Source organism: Haliotis rubra, unplaced genomic scaffold (genome assembly GCF_003918875.1).
Source record: "Haliotis rubra isolate DU_JTF1 unplaced genomic scaffold, ASM391887v1 Scf210, whole genome shotgun sequence".
Taxonomy (NCBI): Eukaryota; Metazoa; Mollusca; class Gastropoda; order Lepetellida; family Haliotidae; genus Haliotis; species Haliotis rubra.
This window is the reverse complement of record NW_025766115.1, coordinates 188297-200828: the sequence shown is the minus strand read 5'-3', so window position 1 is coordinate 200828 and position 12532 is coordinate 188297. Positions and strand designations below refer to the sequence as shown.

The window sequence follows — 12532 nt, the reverse complement described above, 5'->3', positions numbered from 1 at the left end:
ACTTGCTGTGTCAGACTACCTATACTGAACTAAGCATTTTGGGTTGAGAGCATTTCTTTCTTAACCCTGATGCATTTTGGGTTGAGGACATTTCTTTCTTTCACACCCTCACAATCACTAGAGATATCAGGATTTTTACTCTAAACAACTACCCTGAAAGGCTGAAATTGTTTTTGGATGAGGCCTCTAATCTACTTGGTGTTACCCTGGCCCTGAACTGGGCCTGTGTCCCCTCCACCCTGATGAGAAAACTGAAAATCTAACTCCATCAAACATTGTTTCAGTTGGTGCCTATGCTTTCATGCTTAATTTTAAACACTGCGGATCTCTGGAATGAATAGTAGCTGATAACAAGATCCTCATTCACACAACTGACCTGGCATGCCGTATGCCTGGTTCATCTTGACGTACAGCCCCATTTTGGTTCTGTAGCGTACACATCTGGACAGACTGAGGTTGGTGGCTGGTTGGGCAGCTGGCGTCTGCTTCTTCATATCCAGGCGATCCTTCAACCAGCTCAGCAGGCTCACATCGCTCCGACCTGGGGCAAGAACCAAAGTATTTCTATAACCTCTTGTGACATCAGCCTATTGTGTTTATGGGCTTTCCGTTTGTAGAATAAATTATTAAGAAGGGACTTTCTACAGAATTACAGTCATTTATTTTACATTTGAACACAATCAATAAAACACACATTAAAATGCCAAGTTAAGGAATTATGCAGAATGAAGTAGAATCAAAAGACAAATGTTATTTATATTTCAGTGAGACTGTAACATAGAACGGAAGTGTGCTGGAAACACAAGCTTCTAGTCTCCCACCACAAAGACACTTGTAGAAGTTCTAAGCTTTAAGTGTCCAACCTTCAGTAATTCCCTCCATGGTTTGCAGTCTCTTCACCATATCCCTCTCTGTTTTTGGATACTTCATGTTGTCCTCGTAGCTCTGGAAGATGCGTGTCTCAGACACATTGGGGTGACAATCAATAGACCTGTAGTATCCTACAGTGTACTTGGGGGCCTCCACTGGCTCCTGAAAGATATCAAAGAGAGTCTGAGGTTCATGCTGCTTAAACCATATCATGGCAGGGAACACCACGTGCTGCATGTCATGTACATTCAGTGGAGTGAGGGAGTGAGTTTAGTTTTACGCCGCACTCAGCAAATATTACAGCTATATGGCAGCGGTCTGTAAGTAATCTAGTCTGGACCAGACAATCCAGTGATCAACACCATGAGCATTGATGGTACATTTAGTGTTGCTTTGGGTAGGTGATTGTTAACCTTCTAAAATATCTCAGGCAGCTTAGGTAGTTTGCTCCCAAGAGAGATGAGAATGTAGATCAAGTGCACACTCATCCACAGACCATGGTAATTATGTAGCACATTTAGCATGCTTTAGCTTGTGGCTTTGATGTCTTATTATATATGCATAGTTATCATCTTTATTACTGTTGTTGTTATTGTAGTAGTGAGTGAGTGAGTGAGTTTAGTTTTACGCTGCACTCAGCAATATTCCAGCCATATGGCGGCGGTCTGTAAATAATCCAGGGATCAACAGCATGAACGTCGATCTACGCAATTGGGATCTGATAACACTGACTGACTGAGTTTGGTTTTACGCCGCTTTTAGCAATATTCCAGCAACATCACGGCGGGGGACACCAGAAATGGGCTTCACACATTTTACCCATGTAGGGATTCGAACCCGGGTCTTCGGCGTGACGAGCCAACGCTTTAACGGATCTGATAACAAGTGTAAACCAGTCAGTGAGCCTGACCACCCGATCCCGTTAGTTGCCTCTTACGACAAGCATGGGTAATTGAAGATCAATTCTAACCCAGACCTTCACGGGTTGTTATTGTAGAAGATGTTCACAATCTTATCATCATTATGAAAAGTTATTGTACTGTACTTTAATGAGAAAGATAAAAACAAATTTTTCTAAAAGACTCTGTGTATTGACAGATACATAAGTGACTGAGTGACAGCAAGTATGACCTACCGGACTATGCGGCCTCAGCCTGACAAGTAGAGAGCAGCCTGGAACTATGGGGGCGGAGTCCAGGCTGGCTGGGGTCAGGGTGTTCACCCCGTTCTTGGTGTCAGGCATTCCAGACCTCAGTCTCAGCTGATGTCCCCCGATTCGCAATTTACCCTGAAAATACATCCGTGGCGTGATGTGATACCCATCATGATTTGTTTGTTGCTTAACACCACACATAGCAATATTCCAGCTATATGGCGGCAGTCTGTAAATAATCAAATCCAGTGATCAACAGCAACCCTTCATTTAATGCACAAACAAATATTTATGAATGATTTGATGTCTATAGGTATCGAAATTGTAACACAATACAATCTGTGTTAAATTTGAAACCATAATTATTCAAAGCTCCTGTATATTGAGGCAACTTTTGTTTCAAACTTATTAAAAAGAACCGGTCAGTGGAGGATGCCTGGAATGGGCTTCACATATAGTGCCGACGTGGGGAATAGAACGCAGGCCTTTGACGAATGGATGCTTTAACCACTTAGCTACCCCACTACCCTCCAGCAATCAGGATATGACATGTAATCACTAGTGGTTGTCCGACTAATTGAAATAATCAAAGATTGGTCGCAGTGACTAAACGACCAAGCAATCGATCATGTTTTCTCATAATCGAACATAAACAATTCAGGAATACTTGTTTTCATTAACAGTATTTTTTACAAGGTTGGTAATGTCTGTTACATTTCATAAGCACTACAAGCTCATTCCAGTTCATGATTGAATTTATCTTAAAGACTCCAAGAAATTTATGTTCCTAACATACTAGTCATCCTTTAAAGATGTGAAGTTTTGCCCCCCAAAACCCCAAAGAACTACATGTTTTTTTCCTTATTTGTTTGTGCATTAGCAAATTTCATAAATGACGCTAACCAATTAATTTCGATGATTTTCGACTGGTTGTAGAACCAATCATCAATTATGAGATTTTAACCAATTCCCAACACTAGTAATCACCAATCACTGAACAGGACAATCCAATCCAGTAAATCAGCTGAAATGACCAGAAAACCAGGAATATCAACTGATCTCCTACCTTGTTCATCCCAACAACATTGAAGGCTCCCAGGAGGCAGCTGCCCACGACAACGATTCTCTCCGTCACGATGTCGACAGTGTACACCCTTAGAAGGACGAGCATGTTAGGGTCAGCCGTCTTGCTGTCTGGGTTGACTGTCAGTCGGTACCCGAACAGTGGTGACCTTGCAGGACTCTCAAGGTCAGGTATGGCCAAGATGTCCGACATGTCGTTCAGCTCACCGGTTCGTAGAACTCTTCCTGTCACCTAAGAATGTTTAATGAAGGCTTCATTCACAAGTACTCAAGAAAATAAGTACAGAAAGTTCAAAGAGGGTCCTCAGATTTATTCATTTAGATAAACTAACAAATTTGTTCAACCATTTTGGTTCTTTCTAAAGGGAGGTCAAAACATTGCACTGTGGTTTCAAACATGATGTTATCCATAACACAATTTAATGCCATAGCAACAAGTCAGACTAATACACCAGAGCTCAAGATAAGATTTAGCTCATGTGGGTACTGTACCCACTGTATTTTTTTTTGGAGTGGGTATTATGAATGTTGAGAGGGTATTTCATTTTCCGTTACCCACTGCTTTCAAATATGTGCATATTTCAGTCATTTTACTCACCTAAGTATTATGTCATTGAGTAAGTTTACTAAGCAAATATGTTCTGCCATATGTCATACCTAATCAAAACCAGCTTAAATATAATGGAAATGATTTCATAAAAAATCACTCATCCTACACTGACAGTACAACACTTGTCCTATACTAACAGTACAACTTGATAGCAATCGATGTCTTTTTCATTACGCAAGCGATTTTTATAAATATATTCTGTACGCATTTGTTTTTTTGCGTATCTAACATTTAAAATGCGTAATTGGTACGCAACAATTATTTTTCAATGCGTAATTGGAAATTTTATATGCGTATTTTACCCGGATAACGCAGCTTATCTGGGCCTCTCAATACACTCTCAATCAAGCTTTGTTAACATTTCTTACTGAACTACCATTAGTAAATGGAACACTCCAACTATCCATGACTAATATCATGACTGTTGTCAATAAATGTTGCACTTCCCCTAGCAACGACTTACTTTCATGAAAAATGTGACCAATGAAATTATTGTATATGCTATCAAGTTTTGTCTTCTTCCTGAAATATAACTAGAATCTTGTGGCTGACGAGTGTCTACAATTCACAGTTTTGTTTTTTCCCATGAATCATCCATATATACCTATGGTAAAGCAATGGTCTGATTCCAGTGAGAGGGAAGCCAGTGGGTGCTCAGACCAATCTGTGTTCACAATATACATGTAACCAAAAACACCAATATTTCATGTCCCACAGTTTTGCAGCAAACTACTGCCACAAATTCATCAAAGATGTTTTAATTTAACACAGACTAGTTTTACAAGGTCTCATCTCACTGTTTGACATAAAATAGACACATGTTACAGGAAGACTGTATTTGAATTGAATATTGGGTAAACTATGTTTATAACAAACAGGCTCATAATGATGAATATAACAAACTGTTTTAATCCTTGTCTCTTGCTATATATTTTAGTTGAAGTGAGTGAGTGAGTTGAGTTTTACGCCACACTCAGCAATATTCCAGCTATATGGCTGCGGTCTGTAAATAATCGAGTCTGGACCAGACAATCCAGCATGAACATTGATCTGCGCAATTGGGAACCGATGACATGTGTCAACCAAGCCAGCGAGACTGACCACCCGATCCCGTTAGTCGCCTCTTACGACAAGCATGGGTTACTGAAGGCACATTCTAACCCGGACCTTCACGGGTTATTTTAGTTGAAATGCACATAACGAACTATGGTTATAACAAACTAAAATTAGAGCTAATTTTGGGTTCATTATAATCCATAGTTTACGGTATCAACAGGTGAAGTGATTACTGACTGACTGACTGAGTTTGGTTTTACGGCGCTTTTAGCAATATTCCAGCAACATCACGGCGGGGAACACCAGAAATGGGCTTCACACATTGTACCCATGTGGGGATTCGAACCCGGGTCTTCGGCGTGACAAGCCAACGCTTTAACCATTAGGCTACCCACCGCCCCATCAACAGGTGAAGTAATTAGGAGAACTAGGTGTAATGAAACCATTGAGGCATCGATAACGTTCAATACTTGCCTTTACAATTGAAGCATTATCCGGAATGAATCGCACGCCATCTACATAGAGGTCAAATGGTTTTGTGTTGTCATTTGGCGTAGGGGTTGGATCTGTTTTGGCAGCTTTAGGCTGGTGTTCCACCCAGGGTTCAAAGTCCTCCTCCAGGTCAGTTGGGGTGGGGGGAACGTCTGGCTCTGGCTCGGGTGAGGTCTCAGTGATCGGCGGTGAGGGTGACCTGGGGTCCAGGACGACTGGTGGTGGGGTTGGTTTCTTTGGCGTCTGCCTGCATTAAAGTAAACAGAACCTTGGGAACCAACAACCAACTGATCTGAGAAAAATATTCTTGAACTACATTATGGATAAATCTCGATAATCTGTTTATCTACTTAAAGAATCAACAGTTAAACACTGCACTCAGCAATATTTCAGCTGCATGACAACAAGCTGTTACTAATGCTACAATGAGTGAGTGAAAGATTGAGTGAGTGAGTGAGTGAGTGAGTGAGTGAGTGAGTGGTTTTATGTTGCTTGTAGCAATATTCCAGCAATATCGCGGACACCAGAAATGGGCTTCACACATTGTACCCATAATGCTACATTGACCACTCTCCCAGTACAATGTCACATTATCCAACCAAATTACCTCACCTCTGACTCATCTGGTCACCTCTTGAAATCCAGATATATCTAACCTGGAATCCTTGAGTGTATGCATTGCTACACATTAACAGGAAGACACATCAGTGTATTGGGTAACTGTATCCTTACATCAACATTGTTACAAGATACACAACATATACAGAACCTAAATTCGTGGATAGTCTTGATTCGTGGATCGCGGATATTATTGTGCTAGCTCGTAAATTAAGTCTCGACTGAAGTCACAAAGCAGTATTTTTTATGTACATACAATGCCACGCCTAGCTGACAAAAAAGTTCTGAATCTCTGCATTACACGCAAGTACACTAGTAATAATTGTCCAGCATTGAGATAAATATTAATAGCCCCAGATCACTAATACCACCATTACCAATTTTTACAAAATTTCAAGTAAAAAAGATACCGTTAGCTCCAACCCTTCGCACTTCTCGTTGTCTGCTTTCCTTGGTGTCAATGCTCACTGCGTACATAGTGGTATAAAGTAACCGACTACGTAATCCACGAAACAAGGTGACGTCACATTTTGTGGGCACACGAATGGGTGATGATTGCAAATGGCTTCCGTAAACAAACGGTTCATTCACGAGTGGAATATTATGCATTTTCAATTTAAATCAATGAATCAATGAATAAAATAATCAGTGCGTATACAAAATGAAATCATGCATTTAAAATATGAATTTTGCCGCACTTCCCTTATATCCACGAATCAAGGTTACGCGAGTGTACACCATGTGTACATTCCAAGCAAGGACAATGTGTGTGCTGTTACCTGGGCGGTTGTTGCCTGGGGGGGATGCGTGGGGTGAGGTTGGGGGTGTGGCGCGGTATGTGACGTGGGGTCGGTCTTGTGTCGACTGGGGGAACCTGGGGGAGGGGCCTGGGGGTGTCAGGAGGCTCATTACGAGGATCATACACCACGGCAGACAGTTCACAGCCATAGCCAATCAGGTGACCTGAAAATAGAGGAAAACATATTACCAGTACATGTTATCATTATGATCATTGGACGACGGAACTTTGTCATTGTATCTATAATGATCCCTCTCTCATAAACAATGGAACCTTGTTGTCTCAAATGCAGTTGAGGTGAACTAAAAATATAGGTCCTGACAAAAATCTTAGTGAAACCTCATAATTTGTTCTGTTTTGTTTTGTTTGTAGTTTAATTCCACACTTGCTAATTTTCCAGTGGTCTGTAAATAATTGAGTCTGGATCAGACAATCCACTGATCAACATCATGAGCATCGATCTATGCAATAAGGACGATGACATGTGTCAACCAAGTCAGCAAACTTGACCACCTGATCCCATTAGTCACATCTTACGATAAGCATGGGTTGCTGGAGACCATGGAATGAAACATCAAAAGAAGGAACACATACTATGTTTGAGTCTGTAACTAACGTACAGCCACATCTTCAATCAGCAGTGATCAGGGAAATAGTGGTAAATGTTTTCACACCAGAGATAGTCAATACTAATACCCAACATTTAGCTGAAAGCGTGTGAAGAATTAGGATTATTGTTTGTTAATCTGTTGTCCTATACAGTGGAAGCCCTCTAAATTGGCACTCGTTGGGACCGACAAAAATGCAGGTATAGAGGGCGTGCCGTTTTAGAGAACTTTTCCCTTTTCAACCTGAGAATGATCTTGACATTTTGATAGTCATCATATTCGATGCTCACTTTGAACTGTTTGATGTCGTATCGTGTCTTCCAACGTGCCAGTCAACCATCTGATGCCTTAAACTCGTTGACATTTAATTCTGAAGCAAACTGAATAACTTTCTCTTTCAAAATAGGACAAGAAGTGGGCATCTTTTACAGCGGGCAGTCGAAAAACAATCATGCCGGTTTAGAGTGCGTTACTTACTGTACAAAGTCAATTGGGCGGTCTTTGTTGTGCCGAAAATACGGAATAGACTGACGCCGGATTAGAGGGCGTGTAAATGATCATAAATTAACTAGCTTCTGTCGTGACCAAATTCTAGTGCCGATATTGAGAGCATGTCGGATTGGAGGGCTGCCGGTTTAGAGGGCCTCCACTGTATATAGTATTTTCACAGCATTTCCATCATTCAGTCAGAAAGGTGCTATTGTGGGTACAAATAATTACCTTCGCCCCTCTCAGAGGGTGTCTTTGGCATGGACGTGGTGAAAGGTTCCGACGTATCCCCTGGGTGGAGCTTGAAGGTATGATCCCCTGCCAGAAGCACCCATGCCTGGTCAGCTGAGACACGTCCACTCGGAGCTCCCTGGCGGAACAGAGGAATGCGAGCCCAGCCAACAGCCACTGGACTTTTACCTGGAGACACAGAAAGCCAAGGCTTCATATAGACATAGCTCAAGCAAAAGGTCATCACTTCAGATATATTCATACATATTTTAGAGATTAACAAATTACACGATGATTAGGTTGGCTGACACAAGGTGCAGAGTATTATATTCATATTTTTTAAGCCATTTACACTAATTTTTAAAAACCTTTCAAAGATGTAAAGATTTGACATCAGACAAAATTGCGAAAGTGTAATAAACTATTAAAAGATGATAAGGGCCATTTGATACAATAGAGTAAAAGTAAAGTAATATGAAAGAATCGGCTGACCCCTTACTTCTTTTGAATAGTATATTACAAACAGTGAAGGTGTGGAATGAATGGGGTTACAGCAATACTTTAGAAACATATACTGAAAGAAAAGAACAATTGGAATCCTACCCACCGTGCATAACTTCTGGTCTGTGGTATTCCAAACGGACTGTGGCGTAGGGGTTCGCTCCGAGTTCCCGCTCAACGTCATACTGGGACAGGTCAAGGTTCTCAAAGACAAACTTCTCTATGGGCAGCAGTAGTTCGTATACAGCATTGCCGTATGCATCGTTCTGGAAGCTGGTCACCTCAATAGCTCTCAGTGACATTCTTGACCGCAGCTTGACACTTCCGAAATACAGAACGATAAAGAGTCGAAGGTGGTTTGGGTCAACACTAGCCAGCCAGGGCTCCTGAAATATCAAGGGTTGATATTTTCCATATCATATGCTCAAAAGAGTGCCAAAGGGTACTTAATTCAGATATTTGGGTTGTCCTTGGGAAATGAAACGTGCCCAAAAGAATATGTGATCCATCTTACACCACATACAGCAATATTCCAGCTATATGACAGCGGTCTGTAAATAATTGAGTCTGGAACCAGACAATCCAGTGATTGAAATCATGAGCATTCATGTCCTCAACCAGGATACGTTGATGCATATCAGCCAAGTCAGCGAGCCTTACCACCTGATCCTGTTAAAGGAAAACTAAGTTCTATGGATAGTCAACTTCTATATTGACTATCCATAGAAATTAGTTTTCCTTCATCTTCACAACTTCTAAAATGCCTCTCAAAGAACTGATCCCTGTTAGTCAACTATAACAACAAACAGATCGAATCTAATCCAAACCTTCCCCAGTATATTCTGTATGTTTGTTGAATTGATGTAAAAAACTTGCTATTGTGCCTTAAATCTATGACTGCTATCTTGTACAAATACTACCCATCAAAAGTGTAGACTCACTAATGTAAACGTAGCCACTTACTTCAGTCAACTGTTCTAAACTTTTTTGATTTTGCAAAATATTCCATTCAGTTTAAAGGTACTATTTACACATGAACTAATGTATTGTAGAACAAATTTGTAACGTTGAAAAGATTATTGTCATGAGTTCAGTAAATAATGAAAATCAGTGAAAATTGGCGAATTCTTAACCAAACTTTACACCTAAACGCAGCTGTTCGCATGAACAATATTTGCACATGCTTTTTAGCAATTTGAGGCATGATCCTTGTACAATTCATCTGCATAAAGTTTTCAGTTGGTTCCCCAAGTTAAATGTAATTTTCTGAGTAAAATTGATATTTTATACTTATCCTGACTCATGCTCTTTTGCTTGTCCCCTTCCTCTTGCTAACATAGTGGAACACTTGTATCTCCTTAATTGAAGCTCCCTTCAATGTAAAATCACTAATTGGTACTCACCCACGAAGTTACCTCCCCTGCCGTAAGCTGAACAGGTGTCGCCACCCTCTGGCCTCATGCTTCACTCTCTCCTGATTTTGCGAGCCCAACACTTGAATTTACAGGGAAATCCAAAGTGTTATGTGGGGAGGATGGAGGGTAGCACTCATGAGTCAGGATAAGTATAAAATATCAATTTTACTCAGAAAATTACATATTTTTCCTTATCCTGACTCATGCTCTTTTGTTTGTAGAATCCAATCGGAGAGGTGGTGGGTAAACAGAATACTTTGGATTAATTAGTGATTTAAGTAAGTGATATTGTAATAACTTCCATGGAACTTCATAAGGCATTGAGACTTAGGATATTTCCTTATAATAATCCATAGATATATACACTATAAGTGGGGTATTACCTTACTAATATACTGATATATCAATATATATATATAAACTGCTACTCTAACGAGCTGTACACTGAATATAACTCAGTATGAGCTTAAGGTTGAATAACCTAAGCTAAATATGTACATAGCCCTAGAACTCCATGGAGTTATAAGCTAGTGAATATATGTATCATATATCTAATAATCTCGCGGGGTGAATATTAACGCCACGCAGGGACTGTCAATTGCTGAGCGAGGACCAAAGGACCTAAATGATGAATGCCAGAGACGCCCTCGGTGGTGATATCTCTGAGATAGTGATTAGCAAACACCATGTTAGATTTCCAAAAGCATCCTTCCATAATTGTATTCAATGAACAGTTACCATGAAGGGCGAGGGTGGATGCCAATGCCCTGATTTCATGGGGATTTGATGCTGTTGAGGGTCCAGTCCTGCTGCCTTATAGGCCAGAAATGACAGTTCTTATCCATATTGATATGGTGGTACGAGAGACTTCTGTCTGATTTGTAGGCTTATAACGGGATGAACAATCTTCTGAGCGATCTTCGCCTTTGTTTTGGAACCACGAAATAGATTATGAGAGCTCAGACTGGGCATAGAGATAAGTCCAATGTATCTTGAGATCCAAGAATTGAGGATAGCGCAGGGATGTGAAATAACCTGTCTGGTTGACCTGGTAGTTGATTTTTAGCGATGAAATCCCATCTTAATCCCAGGTGCGCTTGTCTTTGATTTTCATCAAACTGTATCCTCTCATAATCTAGAGCATGAATTTCAGATATTCTGGCTGCCGCGGGCTAGCGCATAACAGGAAGACTGTTTTCTGTGAGAGAAATTCAAACGCTGTCGATTCCAATGGTTCGTAATCCTCACTTGTGAGGTGTCGTGAAACTACATTCAGATCCCAAGCTGGGGCGTGGAATTTCCGCTTTGGTCCTCCAATCGAAAGCACGAGTAAGGCCAGTAACTCTGGTGTTCTTGTTAATTTAACACCCGCTCTCATAGAAATCACAGAACTAAGCTGCAAGATATGTTGACAATGTCGAGCCTTTTAAATGTTTGTTTTGCCGTAAGTAACACAAATAGTCTGCCACTTGAGGATGCGTAGCATCTCTCGCTGTAAAACCCTTGTTTGTTGCATAATTTTCAAACTTTGCCACTTGTCATCGCATAAGTTACGCTGCTGAGTATCGAAGGCAAGTTGACCGCTTTTGCCACTCTGGTAGAATATCCTCTTGTTTAAACACATTTTAATACAGTCCATACGCGAAGTTTGAATACTTCTGGGTTTCTGTGCACCTGTTTGGTGTGAGGATGTATTAACAGGTTTGCCGCTTTGGGTAGTTCTAGTGCCGGTTGACCGATATCTTGTATTAAGGCGGAAACCACGCTCTGGCCGGCCAATAGGGCGCACCAAAGTGAGTTGTAGGCTCTGGCGCTTGGTTGATTTTCTGTAATACTAGAGGTATTATTGCTGGGGCGGAAACGCCGCACGCATTGAGGCCTTCCCATGAAATGCTTAGAGCCGCCTGTTGCCCATGCTTGTGGGTCTGGCACTGGTGACATTTAATGTCGGTAGTTGATTGTTGAACCTTGTGGCTTAATAGATCTACTAGCGGGGCCCTATTTGCTTGATTATCTGTGCAAATATCTCTGTATTGAGCATCCATTCTGTCGGCGACGGTAGATGTGGCCGAGAGAGTGCGCCTGCTAGTATATTCCTGGCTCGGAATGTGGCATGCTTTGACATGTAGATTTAGATCTTGGATTAATTCAACAGTTGAAAGGTTAAATTCAAAAGGTTCGGCGATCTCGCTGAGCCTTGTCTGTTCACATAAAACGCCACTGTCGAAGTTGTCGGTATGTATCATCAGTGCGATTCTGTAGAATGTTGCTCCAATGTCTTATGGCGCTGATTACAGCTTTCATCTCTAATGCTTATGTGGAGTTTGCTTTCTAGCTGAGTCCATAACCCTGATGTGTCCGTCCGTTGGAGAGATGAGCTCCCCAACCTTGGAGCCGACGCTGCCTACATATAGATGGGTCTTGAATTCCTGCTCTGCTAAACAAATCCCTTCGAGACATTCGATTTCTTTGTCCACCATAATAGATGAGGTCTGAGATGTATCGGTAGACTGAATGGTTGTAGGTCGCCGAGATGTGTATTGATCGAAGACCTGTAACGGACGAACTGTAATCTGCCTATGACTGTCAAGTCTTGGGCTGATGTTA

The 12532-nt window shown here is 41.2% G+C and overlaps 1 protein-coding gene across 1 annotated transcript in view; it reads right to left on the bottom strand.

The window, feature by feature from the left end:
- Positions 1-12532, bottom strand: part of LOC124276591 — a 57739-nt gene that overhangs the window by 9111 nt on the left and 36096 nt on the right. Inside the window, 8 exon segments of the mRNA XM_046712238.1 lie at positions 377-541; positions 864-1032; positions 2006-2158; positions 3090-3338; positions 5247-5511; positions 6662-6845; positions 8010-8198; positions 8617-8899. Of these exon segments, the coding sequence (XP_046568194.1) occupies positions 377-541; positions 864-1032; positions 2006-2158; positions 3090-3338; positions 5247-5511; positions 6662-6845; positions 8010-8198; positions 8617-8899 (1657 nt within the window).